Genomic DNA, 26,417 nt, shown 5'->3' on the forward strand with positions numbered 1-26,417 from the left:
TCATTAATTTGGGAGTAGCTCTCCATGTCTAATTGGCGGGAAACAAGTTGCAAAGAGCGGAAAGAGTTGGTCCGATGCAATAATCCTTGAGATACGCGAAAATGAAGCCATGTGTACTCCAATTTTAATTTGTAAATGCTTCCTACTTGGCAAAAGAGTTATGACGGTTTAAATTTAATTGTTAGTTGATATAGATAAATAATTATATACATAAATAATTAAAAGAAATTATTTTTATATAAAATTTATTTTTTACATAATTACATTTATTATAAATTTATTAAAGAATTTTGGTTTCTAAGGTTATTGTAATTTAGTAGTTACGAGTAGTTATATTAGCAAAATGTGATTAAGTAGTCAGAGCAAAAATTAGTTTTTCTTTAAGGATAAAATAGAAAGTTTTAAAAATGCCATAAAAAGTTTACATTAATTGTGATCCCTCTAAATTTATATATAGCATAGATAGTGGCTTTTTAAATATTAACATTAACTAATGATAGGGATAACCAAATTGTAGTAAAAATCAAAATTTACTCTTAAAAGTAAGTGTTAAATTTAAAGATTTTGTTGTGATATAGATTATTTAATGATAGCAAATCCATTGAAACAAGCCAGCAACGATATCTAGATAAATGTCAATTAAAATCATGCGTTCAAATTAACATACATATCCAAATAAATATACTTGACAATAAATTGGAATTGAAATTGATTAAGTTGGTGGATTAGCATAGATGAATTATCATAAACATAATTCACATGTTCTAAACTAAGATAGATATCATAATCCTTTTTCTTGGGGGGGGGGGGTTTATGTAGCATGGAATTGAATTTTTTACATTGAACTAAATTCTTGTCTAAGCAACTGAGTCACAAAAGTTATGGACGTTAAATTGAAATGATTTGAAAAATTGGCAATTAGATTGAAAAGATTTGAAAAATTGGCAATCAAGTAATCATGAAAAATGTTTGCAATCAGCCTAATGCATGAAATTCTTGGAGAATAATTTCAAATTTGAAAAGAAAAATATGAATATGAGTAAATGTGAGTTGATTGAACAATAAATTTGGCTATTTCATTGTTAACCATTTCATTAGTTTATGTTATCTCTGTATGTTAACAATTTCATTGTTTTATTAGAATAACAATTTGATTTCATATTCATCAAATCAAAGTTGAATCAAATTGAAATCAAAATTCAATATGATTCTTTTGACAGATATTTATAGATGTTGAAATTTGGTTAAAACACCAATCTCAGTTCTAGTTAACCTTTTTATTTTTTTCTAAGTAAAGTTAGTAATTGATAATAATGTCATACTGTGTTCATGTGTGAGTAGCTATTAAGTAACTAGGCTACTAAGTATTATGGTTGTAATCAGAATGTAAAAGATAATTAAGACTATTAATAATCCACAGTACTTTTTTTTTTTTTTTTTTTGCAAAAACTACATACTATATTGTGGATAATATAGTATTGTGTTGAGAATATGTTAGCATTCAATTTACAAAAAATATTTGAACGGAGAAAAGAATGATTCATTAATTTTCATAAATCCAAACCATAAGATATTGCTTTTGTATGGGTTTCACTAGACACTAGGTATGCATTATACTAATCTTTTAAAACTACATCTTCAATGTATTACCTACTCAAGTTTTGATTATTAAATGATCTTAGTTATAGTACGGGTTAAGATAAATTAATGTTGCAAGGTTTAACAGTGTTCTACGGTAAATCTCGAGGTGATACATTCTTTTTTTTTTTTTGTTAAATAAAATTTATCCCCTTAAGGTATATCTTGGCTTTTTTTTTTTTTTTTCAAATTTTTGGTCTCTCTTCTTTTTTTATTCGAAATTAGTTATCTTTTTTCTTTGAATTTATCCCTTTAAGTCAATTACCCATTTTGACAATATTGTATTTCTTATTTTGACAAACTAGGGGGTAATACTTATCCATTATAAATAATTTTTTTAAAATTATCACTTAAGTCTATCTAATACTGAAGTTTAATTATATCAATCGAAGTAATTTTGGGTGAAAATTTGGAGACTGGTAGTTGGCGACTTTAGTTGACTTTCCCAATTTCACCCCTTTACCCTTATCCCTTGCTGAATCATGAAATTTTTAATTTTTATTTACCACTATTATTCGGAGAATTGCATTCCATTCGTTCCATTGTTAATGTCACGTTTTTACTTTTTGTTGTCTCAAAAAATAAGAATTTCGTAGCAAAAGTCAAACAATTTTTTTTTTTTTAAATGTCAAACAATTTTCAATGCTTTTCTTTTACAGTAATAATGACAGGACTCTATCAATTAATACTAAATAATTACATATGATCCACCATAACACCTGCAAGTCCTATGACTTTTTGTTTTTAGCTAGCTATTTCTGTGTTCAAACAATGGGCAAGACCGGAAGAATATGAAAAGTGCAGCCCATTCTACCGCGCATAATAAGATAAGTGCAATTCCTTAAAAATGTCCCAATTTTATGGGACAGAGGGTACTTGGCGGCTTCATCAGCGGGGATTTCCAGATTCCATCCGCCACAAAGGCATTTGTATTTGCAGTTTACTCCCTCAGATTGTGAAAGATGTCCACGCTTAGTTGTCTTGCTGACACTTCTTCTGCCCACGGTGGAGAGTTCACTCTACTTTCCACAGTAGAAGTATCATTTATCGTGAATGAACAAACTTTGATAAAACGTATCAGCTTGATCCGCAGGCTACTGATTTTGGGAATATGACCGCCGTGGCAAGCATCTCAGCTGCCGTGAGGAGGCTTCAAGAATTGTTGCTGGACGAAGCGAGACCTTTAGGCCAGTTAGAACCGGAGGTCAAGAGCACTGTGTTGCCGATATTGCAGGAGTCGGAGGAAATGTTGATGGGGCTACCAGCCCATAAAATAAGAGTAGAAGGAGCCCAGGATGATCTGGAATTTGGAAGAACGACCAGAATTCTGTTGTCTTCTATTGAGGATAAGGTGGAATCGTATGCCCTCCAACTTGGATCTGCAACTAGCAGTAGTCGTGAAGCATGTTGCGGTGGTGGTGAGAATACAGCGTTTGGGAAGGTCGTAGCTGACTTGAAAGTTGCTGTTGATGGACTCAAGGATTGCGTTACATCCTACTGTGCACAACAAAATCAATATCAACAGATTCGAAAGCTAGGACAGAAGTCCCAATGGCTCGTCTCTCGAGCAAATTTCTCTAGCGGCCGCTGGGGAGATGAAGCTTTTGGATTGGAGGAGGAAGTACTTGAGCTGACAAAGGTTTTAGTAAGTGAGGAGACTGATCCCAGAGTTGTTTTCATAGTCGGAATGGGTGGAATCGGCAAAACAACCCTTGCCAAGAAACTGTTCAATCACCCTGATGTTCGGCATCATTTCAAGGGTTTCGCCTGGGTCTATGTCGGTGGTCACTGGAGCACCGGAGATATCTTGATAACTATACTCGACCAACTGTCCTCCTTGCCGAGGAAGAAACGGGAGTCGATGATGAAATCCGAGGAACTGGAGCTGGCCCCACAGGTGTTCACAATTCTACAGCGAAAAGGTTGCCTGGTCGTTTTGGACGACTGTTCCGACCGTGAACTCTTGGATATCCTAAGCATTGCCTTCCCATTTGCGGTGAGGAGTGCTAGTGCTAGCAAATTCATTCTCACCACTCGAAACCGGAATTTAAGCAGATTTCTTGATCCAGGTGCAGTATACAGCTTGCGCATGGAATCACTGAATGAAAAGAAGAGCTGGGATCTACTCTCTCATATTTGGCGCAAGCTAGAGGGTCAGTCTCTCTCAACTTAAAACTTCAATTGTTTGAACAATCATCTTTGCTCTCTCTCTCCCCCTTGTTTTGGTGTTCTCGCCTTCATTTACTTTTTAATAGATTTAAGGGAAAGAAAAAAGAAGAAGAAGAAGCCCAATAATTTCATGGTGCAAAGTGGTATTAACAAGAGATTTAGCTACAAACTCAGACAATGAATATTCATAAACATTCCCGAACAAATCACTTGGGGAAAAACATTTGCCTGCAATTTCAATCAAAATTAAGCTCCTCTCATACATGGTACATTTATACTCTACAATTAGCTAGAAATTAATCAAAGAAAATCAAAATTCCATTGTTCTACACTTCTACTGCTCATGAGGAGCCTTACTTGATGAGAGAATTAACAACAAATATATGATATCTACAATTGATTCTTTGTTACATGGTACTTCATAGACTTGGGTGTTGACGCTTGTACAGTTGAAAGTAATCTTAACTTTTACGCAAGGCATTTTTTGGTGACATTCCAATTATTATTATTCATGACACTCCTATCTCATGTCATTTTCTAAAAAGCGCCAATGTGGAATGCCAATAATATATAGTAGCTACTTAATTACTATCATTGTTTAAAGAAATACTTGAGCTTGGGACAAAATCCTGGTTAACAAAATTGTAATTTACAGATGTTCCTGTTTGTAGATTTTTAAAGAAGATATAACCCTCATTTGAATCTCAACGTCTTGGTTTGTTTCGTTAATTGGCTTCTGGTTTTCTCTACAGAGGGTCCGTTCCCAGGGAAACTGGTGCCAATTGCATGGGAAATATTAGCTCGATGCGAAGGCTTACCATTGGCTATCATTGTACTGGCGAGCATGTTAAGAACTGAAAGGGAAGGTGAGCGGGTGCTTCACAATATTCTTCAGAGCCGCCGCCCGATGGATGGATTTCCCATAGGCTTTCATTGCCTACAGTCAGCTTACTACGCTTTGCCACTGCGCCTAAAGGCGTGCTTTCTTTATTTGGGAAACTTCCCAAACAATTCAAGAATACAAGTAGAGAAGTTGTGCCAGCTTTGGATTGCTGAAGGTCTGATATCAGCTGAGGATGGGGCAAGCGAAGAAACAATGATGGATGTTGCAGCAAAATATTTCGGCGAATTGGTAGCAAGGAGCTTGGTAACTCTGGAAGAAGATGAAGTGTCAGACTTAAGGCTCATGTCCGGCCACATTCATGGCCTGATAAGAAGTCTCTGCATAACAGAGGGAAGGGAGGACGAATTTTTTGAGATCATGCCTGGCTCGGAACCATATATGATTTCAAAAGCACAAAGATGTGCTATATATTTCGATAAGTATTACAGCGTATCAAATGTTATCCCCTCTGCTAACCTTCGGTCTCTTTTGTGCCTCAACTCTGAACAATCAGGGCAAGGATCTAGGTGGCCACAGGGACTTTTTGATTTCAGAAAACTTAGACCGCTAAGAGTTTTAGATTTTGACAGAGTTAGTTTTCAGGATGGAAATCTTCCTCAAGGAGTAGGAAATTTAGTCTTCTTGAGATACTTGAGTTTTCGAGGATGTTACCTGGAGGATTTGCCATCATATATTGGCAACCTTTTGTACTTGCAAACCCTCGACCTAAGGGTTCAAAAAGATTGCATACTGACCATTTCAAATGTCATTTGGAAGCTTGAGCGATTAAGACATCTGTATTTCCCTCTAGCATTTCAAACTCCTGATCATGGTGGAATGTTGAAACTAGACAGCTTGAGACAACTAGAGATACTAGAGGGATTGGATACAAGTGTGTGCAGAGCAAAGGACCTCATAAAGCTGACCAACCTTCGGATTCTAGCAGCAACAGCAGAAGGAAACCTTGAGGACTTGGAGCTCATCATCCACTACATAGGCAACTCAAGCCACTTGAAGAGGACATCGCTCGACATTAAAAAGTTTGATTGTTACTCTGAGGAACGGCTGTCTTTCATAAAAAGATTATTCAGCTGTCCTGTTCTTGATACTCTGCAAATAGAAGGGCATATAGGAAAAATGTCAGACATTGGTGAAGGAAATATGTTAGACATTGGTACAATCTCTCCTAGCTTTACCAAGATTGTGTTAAATGGTTCTGAACTTGATCAAGACCCTATGCCAACACTGGAGAACCTTCCCAACCTGAGGATCCTTGTCTTAGAAGTCGAGGCATACGCAGGAAAGAAATTGCATTGTTCTGATACAGGTTTTCCTGAACTCAGGAGTTTAAAGCTCGTCAAGTTGTACAACTTAGAAGAATGGGAGGTGGACATAGGAGCATTGCAAAAGCTTTCTACTTTAGAGGTTTCCATGTGCAGGAGAATGAAAAAGCTTCCTGAGGGATTACAAAGCATCATTACTCTCAGAAAGCTGAAGGTCAGCATGATGCCACAACAATTCTTAGGCAGGCTACAAATGAAAAATGGCAGAGGAGGAGAAGATCGTGACAAAATCAACTCAAAGTGTTCAATAGAATTTGGAAATGATGATCCTTGGCTTGAGTCTACCATTTCAGCATGTCAGGTAATCCTTGACCCTCTTTCCGTGGAATTTTGTTTACTTGTCAAATCTTTCAACCCTGAAGAAAATTTGGTGCTACAAGTAGGACTTCTTGATGCCTGACATATTAGATATTCATTCTTGGACTAAGTTAATACAAGAGGGAAGTAATGTACAGTTGGATACATTGCACTAGCTGTCACTGTAGTTGATACATCAGAGAAGGTCCCGTTTTTTAAACCCTCTAGAGTCAGTTTGAGGTCAATAAAATTTTGCTTCTATAGAAAAGCATCCCTAAACACCTATGATATCATATACCTTTTTTGGGTTGTTTTCAATCTTCAATTTTCAGGACCAAAATAAACTAGCACAGACTCAAAATTTTCCTGTGCCTCTTCAGTCTTATAGTCAAGCTTGGAATATAGAGTAACAAGCTAGTTTGCTGTGTTTAATACTCCGCATTTCAGCTAGCGATACAGGAATTCCCAGAAACAATAACACTAACTACGATCGAATCCCAATCCCGGAAACAGCTTGTTTGACTTGAGAGCATTCCTTGAATAATGTTATAAGTCTAATAGAGATGTTGTCAGATTAGACATCCTAATCTCTTTTATTTATTTATTTATTGGTCTTCTATTTTGCAGCAAAACAATTCCTTTGATGGCAGAATCACCGAATCTCAGGCTTCAAGTTCAAGTCATAGTCCAAACCTAATCGGAAGTTTTGCATGCTTGCCAGAAACTGAAAGGGAAAGAGATGTTTACCTTCAATGATCCCCGTTGAGAAAATGTACCAAATTGTGAACTTTCATCTCCGCTTTAACTTTCTTGTGCCCTGCTCCAACATTGTGGCATGGCCTAGGTATGCTCTTCTCAGAAGTCAGACCAGAGAAGAAAGATGGATATCAGTCAAGCTCAAGCTGCAGACACTGTCAGAAGTTCAGTCTGTACTCCAAGAAACGAATAGGAGGAGGATTTTTACCTTAACGAGAGTTGCACTTGCCAATCCCTGTTCTTGAGGAAAGGCTTCTTTCTTGCACCGTAGTCTTCACATCACTCACCAAATGCCCTGCTTCAATATATTGCCATTGGCTAAATGACTTTTCAATTGTTAATTTGAACTTTATCATGTCAAAGACTGTCACATATAAAAGCGTATTCTGAATTTCCGCCGTTGTATTTCTATGTAATAGTAAATAAATGAGCTCTCATTTCCTGAGACGATCTCTTCATTCAGTGTGGATTAGGCTCTTCTTTGGATGGATAATGTTGGCCATACAATCTCATTTTTTGGTCTAAAATAGTATTATGCTCATGCTTCTCTCCCTGGTAAGATGTAAAATGCTGCCAGCTCTGTTATTGCTTCCAGTTGATTATTGCTGTCTCTATGCATAATGATTATTTAGGCCGAAACTATTGCTATCTCTATCCGTTATTGCGACTTTTTCCCATAATAGATTCTCTCATCCACACATCTAGAGTACCACTCTACCTTCTGGAAAAGTGACCAGGATGGGCAAGCAAAAGCCAAAAGGCACAAGCAATGAGATTCTGTCAAGGCTATATTATTGAACCATCCCAACTCCCAAGTGACCTTCCACATGTGTTCTTGTAAGTCTAATGACCCAAATTTTATCACCCCTTTAATATTCGAATTGATATAAATCAGAGGAGGAAATGTTTTGAGACACAGCTATCAGAAACTATACATGGTAATGGTGATGATCTGTGGAGTCTCCACTTGGACTGGAATCTCAACCAAGTTTGCAATGTCACGTCCAAGTTCTAGACAAAAGAAAGAAACGAGGAGGATATATAAACTGCTATCTGTTATCTATTAATCGATATTCCCTATAAAACTATAAGCATCGATAATCTTAATTTTTGCCGTGACTGAGTAAGTACTCTTTTATCTAATCATTAGAATTATTTTCATTTCAGTTATGATAGTAATGAAATGAATAAAAATGTTACCAATTGATTCCATAAAGTGAGTAATTAGAATAAAAAATGTACCATTACCAATTCATTCAATAACGTTAGTAATTAAGATAAAAGTCCCTCTCATAGATGCCTTCATACAAATATAAAAACTAAAATAGAAATACCCAAAAAATAACATTATCATCAACCAAAAAAATAATAATAATAATTGACTGAAAGTTGAATACTAATCATAAAATGACATAAACAAGAGAATGAAACAATCCAAAGCCTGAAAAAGATAGTCCAAATGAAACTTGGATAATTAAATGCCCAAATGAAGAATGTTAAACAAAATCAAAATTACTTCTTAATGAAATGACACTACATTTTCTCCCATTGTCCTCACTTCTTAATGTCGCAAACTACACAATGGTGCTTAGAAAAGTTTTTTTTTCTTAAAATTCTCTAAAATTTTGAATTAGAAATTAGTCTTTTAAGGAATGTATTGGTGGAAAAAAAGGAATTGTTGCCTAATTTTTGTTGATGAAACTTTATTGCTCTGAGGCTTGAAAGCTTGCTTATCTGCGCAAGAAATAGGAAGTACAAAAACCAAAAAATAATCCTCACTTAGAGTTGTGTTGATAATTAATTTAACATAAGGCCTCAATCTAAAATCGTCAATTAATTTCTATAATTCTTACAGCTCCTCAATGTCAACATGGGACAATAAAGTCGTGGTACTAATCATTAATTGAACAATTCATTCACTATAAAATGGCTTAAATCAAAATTTAGTCAAGAGTAAATATACAAATAAATTTTCAAGTTGCATGAAAAATAAGACTCAATTATGAAGAGGGTAAATATTGTTGGATTGGCATTGGAAATTGGTAATGTTGTTAAAGTAAAGAAAAGTTTGGATTCAGAATCTCAAATTGCACACCCCTGAGAGTGCACCTGGAGAATGTTTAAATATTATTTTAACCCCCCCATCTAAAGTTTTCTATTAAAATATATAGAGTATAATCTCAAGGGATCCTTAAAGTTTTCTTGTCTCATTGTCATATTATCTATAAAAAAAGAATACATACGGCTGTCAATTCTTGTATTTCATGTTAAAGAAAGAGGTAATTTTAAAAAGCTGCTTCATATAATCACGTGTTATATTATGTGTACCGTAAATGTTATTCTACAACCAATGATAAAATATGTGCTAAATATTTGGCATCCGTGTTTGTTTATTTCAACAAGGCTATATTTCCGTCCACGTTATATCTCTGTATGCTTGGCGAATTCTACATTTTATTTATCATAATTTCTTAGATAATATTACGTTAACAATCAAAATTTTACAAAAAAAAAAAAAGAGTAGTATATTAATCATTTTGTGTCATCCCATGTTTGGTTGCATTTTACATGTGGGGGCGGTGGTATTAGTCATCGCGGGATGACTTAGAGATAGGATGATGAAATTTTAGACTTAATTATCCTTACAAATAATTGAAATTTAGACTAATATTAGTCACACGATGATATAACATGAATGAACTAATTTGACCCTATTAATTAATTTAAAATTTTTTCCGACTAATTTGCCTCTACTACCAACAAAAAAAATATTTGGACTAATTTGCCCTTACGAATGAAACAAATTCACACTGAATATTACATAACCATACTTTTACATAATAATACGATAATAAATGGATTAATTTATCCCTACTAATTATATTAAAATTTTTTGCCAAATTGGCACCCCCTATTCAGTATTTTAAATTTTTTGAAAAATTTACCCCTATTAATTAATTAATTTAAATTTTTTGAGTGATTTATCCCTACTTTCATCATAATAAAAGGATTATATTGCCTTTTAACTAAATTGCCCTTGCCATAGAGTAATAAGTTCATTCAGGCAGGCCCCGATGAAAAGAAGACATGAGCGCTCTCAGACAAAACACTCTATTGAGTACTTTAGGAGATTCAGGACTTTGGATCTTATGTAACACTTGATTTGATAATTCAGTAAAGCACGTTAGGAAAATATGCTTGGATCTTATGCAACACTTGTTTTGATAATTCACTAAAGCACGTTGGGAGGATATACTTGGCTTGACACTAAGAAAAAGAAGAGATTGATAGCTCAAGTATCTTTAACTAGGACATAGGGCCAAATGTTGATGACCGGGAAAAAAAAAAACCAGAAAAAAGCGATTGTAGGAGCACTTGGAAAAGCCAAAACTTGGCGAATAGGGAAAGACACTGAAAGTAAAATGCCTTGCTGCATCTGTGAGCAAGGTATACAAAGATCTACATAAATATAGAAGAAACTACATATCACAGCACTTAGTAGTTGCAACCTGAATTGATAAACTACATATCTCATCTATAGTTGCACCACCCAAATTAATGGCCGAATTGGCAGAGCCTGTCGTATCTTTTATCATAGAAAGGCTCAGTAATCTATGTATTGAGGAAGGCAAGCATCTACATGGAGCGAGCGATCAAGCTGAGCAACTTCAGTCTGAGTTAAAGCTGATGCAAGGCCTGTTAAGAGATGCTGATGCAAAGCAACGCGACGATGCTGTAATTCGTGAGTGGATTTCACAAAGCAAAGATCTTGCATATGAAGCAGAAGACTTGATCGAAACATTTGCATTCAAAGTTGGATCCAGAAGGGGAGGTGGTCTTGTAAATGTCCTTAAACGATACACTTGCATCTTCAAAGAGTGCTATATGAGGCACAGAGTTGGAGTAGATATTCAGGGCCTCAACACTAGAGTCTCTAATCTCACCAGTTGTTTTCGAGATTATGGGATAAGAACAATAGTCGAGAAGGAAGGTCCAAGTTCGAGGCAACTGCAATGGATCAGGAGGATTTATTCCCATGTTGAGGAGGAGGATTTTGTTGGCTTGGAGAGAAATGTCGAAGTGCTGGTTCCGAAGGTGGTAAGTGAAGATGGGACAAGCCACTATAGAGTTGTTTCTATTTGTGGGATGGGTGGTGTGGGGAAGACAACTATTGCCAGGAAAGTGTATAACCACCCAAATGTGAGGCGTCATTTTGATAGGTTTGCCTGGTTTTGCATATCACAACAATGGCAAACAAAAGAGATTTTGCAAGGGATCTTGGTTAACCTAATTCCTGAAAAGAAAGATGAGATTGTGAAATCCTGGAGTGCTGATGAACTAGTCAGGCAACTTTACCACATCCAGCAGAATAAAAGATGTCTGATTGTTCTTGATGACATTTGGTCCTTTGATGCTTGGGAATGCATAAAATATGCCTTCCCAACTAGAGAGAAGGGAAGCAAAATATTGGTTACTACTCGTAATAAAGATGTGGTGGTACGCATGGATGCTTTTCACCATGAGCCTCGACTTTTGTCCTTTGACGAAAGCTGGGAACTGTTTCAAAAGAAAGCACTAGGAGAAAGATATAATCATGGTACGTCATTTTGCAAACGAATTTTCATATGGTTTTTTATCTAGTTTTCTATAAGCGCCAATGAGGAATGGCAATAACAGTAGCTGCTTAATTACTATCATTGTTTAAAGAAATATTCAAGGTTGGGACAAAATCCCGGCTGGCAAGATTGTAATTTACAGATGTTCCTGTTGGTAGATTTTTAAAGAAGACATAACAATCATTGGGCTGTCAACGTCTTGGTTTTTTTTTTTTTTTTTTTTTGGTTAATTGGCTTCTGGTTTTCTCTACAGAGGGTCCGATCACTGGAGAACTGGCGCAAATTTCCAAGAAAATATTAGATGGATGCGGAGGCTTACCATTGGCTATTATTTTATGTGCGAGGATGTTAAGAACTGCAAAAGAAGATGAGTGGCTTAAGGTGCTTCAAAGTCTTCCTAAGACTAAGAGCCGCTGGATGTATGGAGGTCCTCAAGGTCTTGATTACCTATGGTCAGCTTACTGCGCTTTGCCACTGCGCCTAAAGGCGTGCTTTCTTTATTTGGGAAACTTCCCAAACAATTCAAGAATACAAGTAGAGAAGTTGTGCCAGCTTTGGATTGCTGAAGGTCTGATATCAGCTGAGGATAGGGCAAGTGAAGAAACAATGATGGATGTTGCAGCAAAATATTTCAACGAATTGGTAGTAAGGAGCTTGGTAACTCTGGAAGAAGATGAAGTGTCAGACTTAAGGCTCATGTCCGGCCACGTTCATGATCTGATAAGAGATCTCTGCATATCGGTTGGGGCAGAGGTAGAATTTTTTGAGATCATGGAAAGAGAGGGAACTTCCTATTATCAACGACAAATGAGGTCAGAGGCACAAAGATGTGCTATATATTTCAATAGATATTACAACGTATCTGATGTTTTCCCCTCTTATAACCTTCGGTCTCTTTTATGCCTCAACTCTGAACGATCAGGGCAAGGATCTAGATGGCCACGGGGACTTTTTAATTTCAAAAAACTCAGATTGCTAAGAGTTCTGGATTTTGACAGAGTTAGTTTTCAGGATGGAAAGCTTCCTGAGGGAGTAGGAGAGTTAGTCCACTTGAGATACTTGAGTTTTCGAGGATGTTACCTGGAGCATTTACCATCATATATTGGCAACTTTTTGTACCTGCAAACCCTCGACCTAAGGGTTCAAAAAGATTGCATAATGACCATTTCAAATGTCATTTGGAAGCTCAAGCGATTAAGACATCTGTATTTCCCTCTAGCATTTCAAACTTCTGATCATCATGGTATGTTGAAACTAGATAGCTTGAAAGAACTAGAGATACTTGAGGGATTGGATACAAGTGTGTGCAAGGCTGAGGACCTCATAAAGCTGACCAACCTTCGGATTCTAGCAGCAACTGCGGAAGGAAACCTCAAGGACTTGGAGCTCATCATCCGCTGCATAGGCATCAACTCAAGCCACTTGAAGAGGACATCGCTCGACATTAAAAAGTTTGATTGTTACTCTGAGGAACGGCTGTCTCTCATAAAAAGATTATTCAGCTGTCCTGTTCTTGATACTCTGCAAATAGAAGGGCACATAGGAAAAATGTCAGACATTGGTACAATCTCTGGAAGATTTACTGAGATTGTGTTAAATGGTTCTGAACTTGATCACGACCCTATGCCAACACTGGAGAACCTTCCCAACCTGAGGATCCTTGTCTTAGAAGTCGAGGCATGTTTAGGAAAGAAATTGCGTTGTTCTGATACAGGTTTTCCTGAACTCAGGAGTTTAAAGCTCTCCAAGTTGTACAACTTAGAAGAATGGGAGGTGGGCAAAGGAGCATTGCAAAAGCTATCTACTTTAGAGGTTTCCATGTGCAGGAGAATGAAAAAGCTTCCTGAGGGATTACGAAGTATCATTACTCTTAGAAAGCTGAAGATCAGCATGATGCCACAACAATTCTTAGGCAGGCTACAAATGAAGAATGGCACAGGAGGAGAAGATCTTCACAAAATCAACTCGAAGTGTTCCATGGAATTTGGAAGTGATGATCCTTGGCTTGAGCCCACCAATTCAGCAAGTCAGGTAATCCTTCACCATCTCCCCGTGGATTTTATTTACATGTCAAATCTTTCATCCTTCAAGAAAATTTGTTGCTACAGGTAGGACTTCTCGATGCCAAACACACTAGTAAATATTCATTCTTAGACTAAGTTAATACAAGATGGAAGTAATGTACAGTTGGATACATTGCACTAGCTGTCACTGTAGTTGATACTTCAGAGAAGGCCTCCTTTTTGAATCCCTCTAGATTCAGTTTTTAGGTCAATAAAATTTTACTTCTATATAAAAGCAGTCCTAAACACCTATGATATCACATACCTTTTTTGGGTTTTTTTGAATCTTCAATTTCAGGACCAAAATAAACTAGCACAGACTCAAAATTTTCCTGTGCCTCTTCAGTCTTATATTCAAGCTTGGAATATAGAGTAACAAGCTAGTTTACTGTGTTTAATACTCCACATTGCAGCTAGCAGTACAGGAATTCCCAGAAACAATAACACTAACTACGATTGAATCGCAATCCCAGAAACAGCTTGTATGACTTGAGAGCATTCCTTGGATAATGTTATAAGTCTAATAGAGATGTTGTCAGATTAGACATCCTAACCTCTTTTATTTATTTATTTATTGGTTTTTTATTTTGCAGCAAAACAATTCCTTTGATGGCAGAATCACCGAATCTCGGGCTTCAAGTTCAAGTCATAGTCCAAACCTAATCGGAAGTTTTGCATGCATACCAGAAACTGAAAGGGAAAGAGATGTTTACCTCCAATGATCCCAGTTGAGAAAATGTACCAAAATTGTGAACTTTCATCTCCACTTTAACTTGCTTGTGCCCTGCTCCAACATTGTGGCATGGCCTAGGTATGCTCTTCTCAAAAGTCAGACCAGAGAAGAAAGATGGATATCAGTCAAGCTCAAGCTCCAGACACTGTCAGACGTTCACTCTGGACTCCAAGAAACGAATTGAAGGAGGATGTTTACCTAAACGAGAGTTGCACCAGCCAATCCCTGTTCTTGAGGAAAGGCTTCTTTCTTGCACCGTAGTCTTCACATCACTCACCAAATGCCCTGCTTCAATATTTTGCCATTGGTTAAATGAGTTTTCAATTGTTAATTTGAACTTTATCATGTCAAAAGACTTTCACTTATGGAAGCTGTATTCTGAATTTCTGTTGTTGTATTTCTATGTAATAGTAAATGAGCTCATTTCCTGTGACAAGCTCTTCATTCAGTGTGGATTAGGCTCTTCTTTGCATGAATAATGTTGGCCATACAATCTCTCATTTTTTGGTCTAAAATAGTATTATGCTTATGCTTCTCTCCTTTATCAGATGTAAAATGCTCTTGGCTCTGTTATTGCTTCCAGTTGATTTCTGTTGTCTCTATGCATAATGATTATTTCTTTATGCCTAAACTATGGCTATAGAGGTACACTCATTCAATTTTCGCCCTTTTCTTTTTACTTTCTGTTCATTGGAGAAGGGAAACTTGCAGAAGCTCAGACATGTTTTTTGGAGTGTAGAAAGCTATTTGGATTAGAGATGCATGTCGCTCCGTTTAGATGTACATTCATCCAGTATCTTAGGTTAGAAAGAAGATGATTACCATATTTTTACAGAAGACATGATAACACGCATAGCAGAAAGCCGGCAGATAGCATCATCTAGCAAGGTTCATTGACACCATCACATCGTCAAATAAGTTCTAAAATTTATAACCGTAAAAAGCTTCTGCCAAATTTCTGTAATTCTATATAAGGTCATGCGATTATTTTCTAAGGAATATATCTTCTTCTTTTTTTCAATCTAGCCCTTGTGCCAACTCTCACTCACGTGTCATAGGACCTATTGACTTGGAATCATTTTTTTTAAACCATATATTTTAACTTCTCTGATCCCAAAGTGGATTCAAGCAGGCATGGTTGAGATTGGTAGCTATATTTTTCTGGATAAAATCCATAAAAACGCTATGGTTGAAAGTTAGGATGTCCTCTTAACGTTCAAAAATGTTTGTAGTACCTCTCGTAATTCAAACTAATATGGAATTTAATTAATAACAAACTTTTCAAATTAGTTTGAATAATGTTTGTAATATCCCTTTATGATTCAAACTAATTTGAAATTTAATCGATAACACGCTCGTTACTTATAAAAGTGATATTCACGAGATTAAAAAATGTATTTTATCGAAATATTACTCCATTTTTTTTGTCCCAAATTCCTATTTTAATTCTTTCTTTTGCTTTATATATTTTTCCTTTGTCACGAGAAATCCACAACCCCCTTTCTCTCCTCACCACCACCTTCTTTCCCTCTCCCGACCAGCACCACAACCACATCCCTTTTTTCTTCTCTCCCTCTCCACGACACCATCTCCCTCCTCTTCCTTCTCTTTCCCCCTTCCTCATCCTCTTCCACCTCTTCCTCCCCTCTCTCTCTCTCTCTCTCTCTCCCCCTTAATTTCCCGCTACCGCCCTCCTCTCTCCCACCCCTTCTGCTACCTCTCCCCCTTCTCCATTGACCAGATTTGGTCCCTTAAATTTTGGTGTAAATTTGAACTGATCAACTCCTTTAACCAAGTCATTGATTACGCTAAAAGCATAGTATAAATTTTACACCAAAAATAGTAAGAAATACGCAAACAATTTGAATTGGATAGAACTCCCCGCGTGTGAGGCCCTAATCCGTTATCTGATAGCTACAGCCAATGTAAAATAATGCTCAGAAAAAAGATCTTGACAAAAAGGACAGATGTATTGTACATAACTGTATGCGCCCTTAAACCAATAAACTTTAGCAACTGAAACCATATGTGTTTGTACAGAGTCATAGAGTGCTGTAAATTGTAGATCTCAACATGGAAATTCTTTTAATCAACCAATTCTGTACTACGCACGCCAACTACATCCGTTATCCCTTGCCACTGTTGAGAATTTGACAGAAGTATGACTAAGTATGGTGCATAACACTACATGCAATTGATCTCTTAATTAGCATAGACCACCTTAAAAACAAGCAAAAAAGATTGCAACACAGAATATCGAAGCATGGACACCCTTTTCCAGCTTCATTCTCTGAGAATTATCCGCGGGATCTAACACCTAATGAGAGAGACAATGAGTGAGTCAGTCAGTCAGTCATACAAAGAAAGTACCATAAAATTGAAGAGTTGGATTAGCTCTACGGAAAGCATTTAAGTAGAAGGCCAGAAAGGCTCTTTTAACTGATGGGAAAAAACTCAGGTGAGGTAACCAGTAACTTAAACTGATGCAACTATCAGTTCAGTTGTTGCCAGAAATATATACTGATAAGAAATCTATAGGTACTATGTTGGAATCAGACAAGAGAAACAAGAATGGTTGAGCATTCTGGCAGTATTACTTGCCGGTAAATAGAGCCAAAAATCAAGATGAGTAATGCATTAAAAGTGCGTTTGCATTCTGCAGTTCAATTTGAGCAGTTCATGCAATTACTGAATTCCTCATTTTTCTACAACTAACTGATCCAACAACGAAAAGAAATAATATATGAAAGTTACACTGCATAACAATTAAAACATTATAACACAACTTCTAATGACTTGTTATTAACTAGTAAAGTGAACATGTAATCTAAGACTAGTACCATTGTCGTGTAATAACATTTACAAGTGTCTACATTAAGAACAGTTTAAGACTCAGAACTTGTTTCAAACATGACTTTTGAGTCTTTAACTAATAGTAATACTTCAGAACAGTTTAAGTCGGCTTTTTCAAACTTTTAACAGGATACAAAGCCATATAAGAAAAGAAGATTTACATTTGCTTTCCTAGAAAACCAAATAGTGTCTCAGTTTGGTTAGTACAGCTTTATTACTAAACAAACAAAACATTTAGTTTTCTCAAAATTTGGGGGGAAATCCAGTAAATTCACAGGAAGCTGAACTTCACCAACGCTGCTATAACATGAAAGTTTCGAGCTTAATGAATTTCTAACTATTAAATCACAAAAATAATAGGAAGATTTTCTGCTTAAGAGTTTTCTGGTCACAGCACCTTTCATGATTTATGGAACAGTTAGCATGGAAAAGCAAACCATTTTGCATCAACTGTAACAGAGACAACAAGATCAAACAATTCCACAAAATATAGATGGAAAATTAAGTGATCGTATCTTGTTTACCAAAATCAGGTTGAATTCAAAGTCAGGTGCTCAGAGCTCACAAAGTCACTCTAGCAACCCTTGTAAGTTTAGCACCTGATTCTAGTTGGTCAAAAAGAACAAAAGTTCCAATCCTTACCTATAAAGACATCATACAACCCAACAACAACATTGACTTTCTGATGTCCTCTTGCGGCCACAATCTTCACAGTTTAAATGGTGAGACTAAAAGTTCTGAAAATAGGCTGTGGTTCTACTACTGGAGACATCATTTATAGAGAATAGAGGCATAGGACATCCCTCATAGCTAACAAACAACTATACAGCATTCTGTAGAAAAAATTTGTAGATCAAATGCCAAGCTGAAATCTGCTGAAGTTTGTCACGTACGAAAAAACTGGAAATTTTGATCTAAGCCACATCATTTATCCATACAAAGAGCTAATACATTTAGGCACACGTGCTTATTACAGTCTCTTCTTACAGTTTCTACTCAAGTCCCTAAATGAAATATTTCATTTGATTCGATAAAAGACACTATCTCACATGTTATCTTCATGATGCCCAAAGGACATTGAAATGACTTTTCAGTTTTCCTTCCAAAGCAAAAAAAATCTGGCACCAACTCATCTCTTGCTCTTATTATGTGAACCTACTGAAGAGAGCAATTGTTGTTAAAATCCCAAAATATCATTCAGGTAATTGTAACCTCTAAACGACCACCATTACGTGTCAACCTACTGAAGCATATAAAGATGACAAGAGATGAGAAGGCACACCTACTTTTCAAATATTTCTTGTCTCGGCAGAATTGACTACCACAGCAACATTTGAAAGCCTTCACCGGATGAGTATGATCACAGAAGTCAATGCCATAGTCCTGCAACACGCAGAAAAACTTGTTTCATGATTGTTGAATATGAATGTAAATGAGCATAAATGGGCTAAAACTTAAGGGCAGTTTTACGATGTGACCCATGCCAGGAAACTACTTTATAACTGAGATTTGATGAAAAATTTTACGAGAACACTCGACTCGCCACTCTTTTGGGTTTTGGATTCTTCTCCATACATCTACAGTACCACTGCTTTTGAAAATTTGAACAAGATGGACAGACAAAAGGCACAAAGAACAAGATTCTGTTTTGGGACATCATTTACCCATTTCAATTGACAGGTGCCTTGCATCTTTTTACCATAATAGATTCTAAGACCATCTTATGACAAAGATACAAAGTTGTGGTAGCATACTTACCCATGTCAACTCTTCAAAAGCATCAACTTTCCTTGTCGTGAAAAAAGCAAGCTGCAGGTTGTAGGAAAGGTAGAGAATTCCGGCTGTTAACTTCCTTGAATATACCATATTTAGGCATATATTCAAAGAGAAAATGTTTTAAGACAAAGCTACATAAACTATACATGGTAATAGTGATGATCTGGAGTCTCCACTTCAACTGGAATCTCAACCAAGTTTGCATCGTCACATCTAAACAAAAGAAAGAAATATAAATACTGCTATACACAGATAGGCAAAAATATAAAAGAGACTCAGCCTCATATGACTAAACCAGAAAATTAGCTTAAAGCCTCCAGAACTAACTACATGCAGACCATCAATACATTCAAGATAGTGGAAAAACAATCAAAGACAAACTTAAAAACAAGAAAGTTGCACTAGGGTCCTGCTGTTGAAAATTAGTCTCATATCTTTTATCTTCCAACAGTGCAACCTATGCTGACCAAACATTGATAAGAGTATCAACTTAGATGTGGACCTTAACACTTTATTCTGTTTTAGTCATTAAAAATTTTAATATACTTTGTCATAGTAAAGGAACCAAGGAATATAAGGTTTATCAATTAAACCAAGAAAGCTAAATTTACTACAACTCAGAGAAAACAAAGATCCTTTGACAGAGACTATTAGTACAACAGAAGCATTGCCAGAAACACTTAAGCCCTTATATAGTACACCTGTGATTGACAAATCTAGCAACATTTCCATAAAAGGTAGCGTCCAAACAAAGGGCTTCCTCATCCTTCAGGACTCCTTCAGTACACCAGTCTGCATCGAGTAGCACAGGATATGTGTGCTTCTTTCCAGTGTTTTGTGAATTTCGGTCAAAAAGTTCCATGTTGGTCACTATTTCTCCCACATACTCGCAAATAAAGGCACCTTTAGGCAAGTCCTCAAGGGTTCTAAGACCCCATCCTTTTCCTTCGGGTGTCATAAACACCTGAACATAGGAAGCATTGATATCTCAATCACCGATAAAAGCATAATCATGATCTAGATTAAGTAACATACATAACATAGCGGATGACAATATGCAGCACAAGTTTTATATCAGCATAACAGTAAGACTGTTATGTCATTAACATGTCTAACCTGCAATTTGCGTGTTATGCCTCGCTGAACAACACGATTGCCACAATCCTTAATACAACCACATTTATACCAGCACTCTTTTATAAACTTCCTGACTAGATGGCCCTTGCATTTTCCAGATAAGTTTTTATCCTTGGACCTTTCTAGTGGACACTCTTGACAGTAGAAAAGATTTTTCTGCTGGGGACTCTGATTCATCAACATACAGTCTTCAAGAAACTTTTCTTTAAGAGTACCCCCTGGCATGTAAGCAAACTCACCACCAGTTTCACCAGCACAAGCACAAGGGATTTTGGAAGATAAACAATCTCCAAAGCAATTGGAACAGCAATTCTCATCAGATATACGAGCAAGAAGAAATTTAACATACGCACTTTGATAAGTGATGTTTCTGGGAATGTACTTAAAAATAGGCTGATGCTCATTGTTAATTTCATTTATCAATGAAATCTCCAAATCCTCTTCCCCTCTTGTAATATCATCAATATAATAAGCAGAACTGAGCATTTCATTAGAAAAATGTTGCGCCTGAACAATCACCATACTGCTTGAAGTTGAAGATTTTTGGTCTCCAAGTGCTAGACTGTTTTTGTTCCATTCACTGTAGGACCCCTGCATGGTTAAATCTATCTTGCAGCGGCTTAAGTCAAAACAATTCAAACTTTGAAACTTTGGAATCTTGGGTGGGGCTTCATTTAGGCTTTGAAACTCTACAGGCCCCAGTGAAATACTCGGCGCAACGCAAAAACCAACTTGATGACTGACATTCCCATTTAAAACATCTTGAGTATCTAAAATTCTAGGAGCAACTGGATTGGCATGTACATCAGCAGAACTTACTCCTTCATCAAGAGTGGTGTTGGTCCCCACTGCTAAAAAGCCCTCACATATATCTTTCATCAGATTCATCACAGAGAAACCAGGTTGATTGATTCTGTATGATTTATGAAGCTTTTCCTCCATCCGCCTAAAGAGGGCATCTAAACTTGGAATACAAAAATTTGATGGAAGGGAAGATTCATAGATTATAGAAAGTTTAACCTCCCCGCTGGAAGAAGAAGCAATGTCTATTTGTGAAGAGGTTGAGGATTTATTTTCCTCTTTTGTTGCAACTGAACATTGATATTCCAGACGGTTTCCTTGAGGAAGAGAATCCTTTCCACTTGAAGATTCATCTTCATAACATAGAGAGAATGCAGCTAAAAAGAGTACAGATAAAGCATACATCAAAAGCACCACATTGCTAAATCACTAAGGTGAAAGTATCAGATTATCACAAGTAACTTAAATTGACTCAAGAACAGTATGTACTGGATTAATGAGGGAGAACCTTTCCATTTCACATTCCAAAATAAGGTTATGTTTGGAAAAGGAAGCCAACATGCAACGATGCTGTAAATAGCATATCATTGTGCAAGTACATGTGTGTCATATTATGCAACTCAGGAGTTCCACTTAGAGAATGCTCCTTCTTGGAGTTGTGGGATGTTAATTCTCAAACATAACTTGCGTAAAAAGTTAACAATGTACCTCATTATTTTGAGACTATAAAATAAGGCTAATAAAATGACATATAAATTCTGCCTCAAAAAGGAAACAATTTCTTACATGGATCTTCCATGTCAAGATCAATCAGTTCAAGTGATGTTGAAAAATGTTCTTTTGCATTAGAAGAATCACCTTGAGTCAACAATTCGACATTATCTGGACATGGAGACAAAGTAAAATCAATTTATACAAAAGGATACAAGTAGAGAAGATTAGAGGCAATGAAAGATAAATCGGGTGTTTAATGACATTCATTGTACATAGAGCAGTTATCTTTGTTGTTCACATATTTCCAGGAAGATGCCACAAAATTTGAGATTCTCTTTCTTTGCAAAGTGAAAATTCTTACACTTATCTTATTCTCTCTTTCATCCTGACAATTCTCTTCCTTACCTATTTACTTGTATTAAATTCTTGTCTGCCTCAAATAGGAAATATTATCTTACTTGTATCTTCCATGTCGAGATCAATAACTTCAAGGGATGTTGAAATATGTACTTTTGCATTAGAAGAATCACCTTGAGTCAACAACTTCACATTATCAGGACGTGGACACAAGATAAAGTCAATTTACACAAAAAGACACAATTAGAAAAGATTACAAGCAATGAAAGATATATCAAGTGGTTAGTGACATTGGACATATAGCAGTTATCTTACTGTTCATATTTCCTGGAGCAATGACAAAAAAATTTGAGATGAATCAGTCTTACACTTTTCTTAGTATCTCTTTTTCAATCTAACATTTATCTTCCTTACCTATTTACTATTTCTAAGTTCTCGTTTTCTCCCTTTCCACTTAATATGTCACTTTCCAATTAATTTTTATTCCTTGCGTGTTTGTCTGCCAGCGAATCAAGGATGCCTACTTTTAAGCAACTAGTGCATGCAGAGGAACTCTGTACTCCTGAAGTGTTTCATACCTTATGCATTCAGTCAATGCTTTCTATTTTAATATATGTCAAAGTAACTGAAGGCAGGAAGAATTACCAGGAAGAACTACAGAGAGAGGAACCTCAAGCTCTGATAGGTCATCAGGCAACAGCTCTTTTTTACCTGGAATAATGGAATAATTTTCCATAAGCATATTTGTCTGGTTAAAAGATTACTATCATGTAAAACACTGTTCTCTCCCTAGGAAACAGTATGCTTGCCTGTTTCATTTACCATTCTGGGAACGATTGAACAGGAGGTGTAAGCATCACAATTCTCATTGAGTTGTGTTCCTGGCGAGGGCAAATCAGACTCATTGGTTTTATGATGAGCCGGCACTTGAATTTTCGTTTTCGGTTTTGGTCCTGAAGAAGAATTTGGAGTACTGGTTTTCACTTCTCCTCGATAATGTGGCACCCGAGACAGGACCTTGGCTTCTGTTTCATTATCAAAGAGATGAACATGAACTGACTCAATCATCTTTTCCTTCGCATTAGATTCAGGAATTACATATTCAACATGATGAACTGGCTTATCCATAGTTCCTTTAAAACTTGGGCTGGAATCACCAGGAGAAGACAAAGCTTGAACAGCTTGACTTCTCAATCTTGACTTTTTCAATGGTGGCTCATCCTCTTCTGGCTCATCTACTAAGTGGAATTTCTGCTGTTCCTTTTCCTGTCTCGAGAATAAAACCATTAATAATAAGCATAAATATCATAGCTTATGGCGTGTCAACTTTGAATGGATGTACCAGAAGTACATAGATTGCATATCCAAAACTTAGTTATTTGGCAAACTTTTTCTCCTCAACTGATACAAGGGGTTGAGCAAATGTATGACAACTATGTGGACAGCCTGATATGACAAGCACTCAAGTTATCAAAGGATTTGTAAATGCAATAAAGACGGTTAAACCTTGCATTCCTCACTCTCAAGAATAGCATCCACCAGAACAGTATAGTTCTGATCCTCAATATGCTGCCAATTTTGGTTATACACGTCCAAAAGACTCTTTAATACAGGTTTTACAATATGCTGAGGATAGCCGAGAGCTCTCATAGCCTTGTAAGCCTTTCCAAACTTAGGATTTGGCGCCATAAGTTTGTAATTCAGGATTTCTACATTGACTGCAGAAAAGGCTCTAGTTTCCAGCCCTACAACAAATGTCAAGCTTCAAAAACTACACAAACAATACAAGCAACACTTCAGTTGGATGCAACTAAAGGATTTGCATCCAGGGACTAATGCAAAAGAAAATAATGATAGCACAATTACAATTTCCAATCAAAATGATGATTCTGAACATAGTTAATAACACAGAAAAGCAAAAAAGTAACGGTACTAAGCTGAGTAATAAACAGGTTAAGAATTAGAACAATTAGAAGATTAACAATGACAGTGGAAGTGGAGTGCTGTATTATATTTCCCTTGGCACATTGAACTGCTAGCAGCCTTACTATCGACCCAAACCCAAACCATTAGCACCACAACTCGAGTTACAATCAGAGAAAGTTATGATCCACGTCTGATCTAAACCAGAAATCCATGCTTAGGAAAATTTAAATCTCTTACAACAAATATAAATTTTAATCTTCCTAAAAGCATAAGTGCCAACCTCGTCCAAATTGACACTTCAGCTCCAGAAAATCAACAAAACTAGGATAAACTATTTATTAAGAAAGGGCCACACAACTAAAATCGATGACTTCTAGCAGCTATTTTGGAACTAAAATTGACAAAATAAATATATGTAGTGATATATGGAGTCGACAAACTCTAAAAGTTGATAACATTAGCAGATTCGCCTCAAGTTACAAGTTTAATTACAATTCGACAAAGGAAACACAGAGATTGTTACATCCAAATAGTTTGGTAATGGTTGAGTTTTTCCAAACATGAACAAACCAATGTCGAAATAGAGCATGAAGTTCACTACACGATCCCCTCCCTTGATTATCATCTTTATGCGACTCCTATTTAACTCTGCTGGCTATAAGATCAGCAATTCAGCTAGCAATTTTAATGTCTTTTAGCCACAGTTCATAAAGCTTCAGTTTTTTCTTCAAATAAAATTACTAATCAAAGTGAATCAATTTACTTTTTTATCTGGTTAACTAAGGATATACACATCTCATCAAGTGCCCACTCATATAGCATAATTCAGCAATGAACCTATTCAGGTGTCAGCTGCATACTCAGCCAGTTAGCTACAAGAAAAATGACAAAATACTAGAGATATTCAACATATCTGGTTCCAATTGACCTCTGGTTCAACTATGAATTATTCTATTTAATAGGACTGCAATCTAGTCAAGTTAAGCTACCGCCGTTTTTGATGCTGCTTAGTACATATTCGAAACTGGAGCTCAAACGGTCCTGTAACTCAATTTGAAGAACACTCTGTTACTCGAACTCAAACTCGAACTAGTCAAGCGTCACCACAATCACTACAAGAACTAAATAATTTCGACTAATTTTTTTTTCTCCCTTGTATTATTTCATGACAGGAAGCATACCTTTAGAACCCACCAACAGAATAAATGAATAAACAAAAACTACCTCATTTTGAAGAAACATTTTTACCAAATCTACAAAATTGAACGAGACACTCCCCAAAAAGGAAAAAGTTAAGGATAGAAATCAACTTAAACGAAACGACCCATTTTCTTTGTGGCATAAACGAAAAGAAAACATTAAAAAAGGATACAAGTTAACTAAAAGAAAAAACCCTTTTTTATAAGAGAAGAGGAAAATGACCCAAAGAATTTGCCAAAATAAATAGCACGTTAAAAATCCCAAAAGGAAGAAATATTCAAAAACCAAAAACCCAATAAAATTCTACGATCAAAGTTCCCTTTACTAAACCCTTCGACCAAAAAAACCCATCAATAATATTTATAAAATTACCATTTTTATATGCCAGCTTTCTGGAAACAGGGGTTCCGGGATTACTTAAGAATATGGGTTTGACTTGCCCATTTAAATAATGATTTCTAAGCATAAAATACTCACTGATAATATAAAGAAAAATCAAGCAATTTCTTGTAGAAAGCAGAGCCCGCACTACGAGTTATCCATTTTTGTCCAGGTTTTAGCTCAATAATTGATAATAGAGTTCAACAAGAAGTAGCACTGATTAGTTCAAGGGCCTAAAGCATACTCTAAAACCCTAAATCTGAGATTTTGACTATACATTTTTGCACAAATCACAAGTAAAAAACATTAATATTATAGGATGAAGGAGGGATAGGAGCTTACCCCACTTGGAGTTGAAGTGAGAGACTTTTCTTTGAAGTCAAGAAAATTGGAGAGAAAAGAAGAGAAGAGATAGACAAGAATATGAATAGACTTGTGTCAGATCTTAAATTGATGTTACAAAGGCAGAGATGTATGCTAAATCTACATCTTGTACAAGTTTTAATGTTATCGGTACAAGTTACGCATTTAATTTATGCGACGTAAAGACGTATGATTTTTTTAAAAAATAAAATATCATACTTTCATTAAAAGTTGCATTGAACAATATTACTATTTCAAGTGACGCACAATGAATGGCTAATTTGTTTTTCAGTTAGGCAAAAGCAATAAAGATGTTCTTTTAACTATAAAATAAAAATTTGTTAATTTTAAAATTTATTTGTGGACTCATTCCTTGTACATTTTAGTACTTTCTAGGGTAATGTTGAAATT

At 36.1% G+C, this 26,417-nt stretch overlaps 3 protein-coding genes across 17 annotated transcripts; 2 read left to right on the forward strand and 1 right to left on the reverse strand.

Annotated features, from left to right (window-relative positions):
• Window positions 1-2,414: 2,414 nt before the first annotated feature.
• LOC113734345 (probable disease resistance protein At1g58390) lies at window positions 2,415-7,531 on the forward strand. The gene is made up of 3 exons (XM_027260857.2): window positions 2,415-3,791; window positions 4,560-6,334; window positions 6,958-7,531. The coding sequence occupies exons 1-3, from the start codon at window positions 2,750-2,752 to the stop codon at window positions 7,084-7,086; spliced, it is 2,946 nt and encodes a 981-aa protein (XP_027116658.2). The 5' UTR covers window positions 2,415-2,749; the 3' UTR covers window positions 7,087-7,531.
• A 3,089-nt stretch (window positions 7,532-10,620) lies between these two features.
• LOC113734346 (putative disease resistance protein At1g50180) lies at window positions 10,621-15,080 on the forward strand. The gene is made up of 3 exons (XM_027260858.2): window positions 10,621-11,683; window positions 11,956-13,733; window positions 14,359-15,080. The coding sequence occupies exons 1-3, from the start codon at window positions 10,645-10,647 to the stop codon at window positions 14,485-14,487; spliced, it is 2,946 nt and encodes a 981-aa protein (XP_027116659.1). The 5' UTR covers window positions 10,621-10,644; the 3' UTR covers window positions 14,488-15,080.
• A 1,369-nt stretch (window positions 15,081-16,449) lies between these two features.
• Window positions 16,450-26,144, reverse strand: LOC113734350 (probable inactive histone-lysine N-methyltransferase SUVR2). Of its 15 annotated transcripts, none has more exons than XR_011841510.1 (13): window positions 25,986-26,144; window positions 23,643-23,881; window positions 22,946-23,402; window positions 22,782-22,847; window positions 22,238-22,309; window positions 21,852-21,947; window positions 20,244-21,442; window positions 19,829-20,091; window positions 19,274-19,340; window positions 19,110-19,160; window positions 18,638-18,734; window positions 18,401-18,509; window positions 16,450-16,815 (listed from the first exon to the last, which is right to left on the reverse strand). XR_011841510.1 is itself a non-coding variant. In XM_072082035.1 (12 exons), exons 1-12 carry the CDS (start codon window positions 25,726-25,728, stop codon window positions 16,796-16,798), a joined length of 2,697 nt encoding a protein of 898 aa, XP_071938136.1. In that variant the 5' UTR covers window positions 25,729-25,942; the 3' UTR covers window positions 16,450-16,795. The 15 variants fall into 15 exon arrangements, 3 of the variants coding, with proteins under 3 accessions (XP_071938136.1, XP_071938134.1, XP_071938135.1); XR_011841511.1 differs by having other exon boundaries at window positions 23,643-23,907; window positions 25,986-26,140; XR_011841507.1 differs by lacking the exon at window positions 25,986-26,144 and adding an exon at window positions 25,635-25,943 and having other exon boundaries at window positions 20,244-21,418.
• Between the last annotated feature and the right edge of the window lie 273 nt (window positions 26,145-26,417).

The sequence above is a fragment of the Coffea arabica genome, chromosome 3c (assembly GCF_036785885.1).
Source record: "Coffea arabica cultivar ET-39 chromosome 3c, Coffea Arabica ET-39 HiFi, whole genome shotgun sequence".
NCBI lineage: Eukaryota > Viridiplantae > Streptophyta > Magnoliopsida > Gentianales > Rubiaceae > Coffea > Coffea arabica.

Bases quoted from the DNA above. Each gene is read 5' to 3' on its own strand.
- LOC113734345 (XM_027260857.2), top strand. From the start codon at position 2,750: ATGACCGCCGTGGCAAGCATCTCAGCTGCCGTGAGGAGGCTTCAAGAA. The intron at 3,792-4,559 runs GTCAGTCTCTCT...TTTTCTCTACAG, and splicing joins TATTTGGCGCAAGCTAGAGG to AGGGTCCGTTCCCAGGGAAA. The intron at 6,335-6,957 runs GTAATCCTTGAC...TCTATTTTGCAG, and splicing joins CTACCATTTCAGCATGTCAG to CAAAACAATTCCTTTGATGG.
- LOC113734346 (XM_027260858.2), top strand. From the start codon at position 10,645: ATGGCCGAATTGGCAGAGCCTGTCGTATCTTTTATCATAGAAAGGCTC. The intron at 11,684-11,955 runs GTACGTCATTTT...TTTTCTCTACAG, and splicing joins AGGAGAAAGATATAATCATG to AGGGTCCGATCACTGGAGAA. The intron at 13,734-14,358 runs GTAATCCTTCAC...TTTATTTTGCAG, and splicing joins CCACCAATTCAGCAAGTCAG to CAAAACAATTCCTTTGATGG.
- LOC113734350 (XM_072082033.1), bottom strand. From the start codon at position 25,728: ATGCTTAGAAATCATTATTTAAATGGGCAAGTCAAACCCATATTCTTA. The intron at 18,735-19,109 runs GTAAGTATGCTA...TGCGTGTTGCAG, and splicing joins CTTTTGAAGAGTTGACATGG to GACTATGGCATTGACTTCTG. The intron at 16,816-18,637 runs GTAGGTGTGCCT...CTCTCTCATTAG, and splicing joins AGACAAGAAATATTTGAAAA to GTGTTAGATCCCGCGGATAA.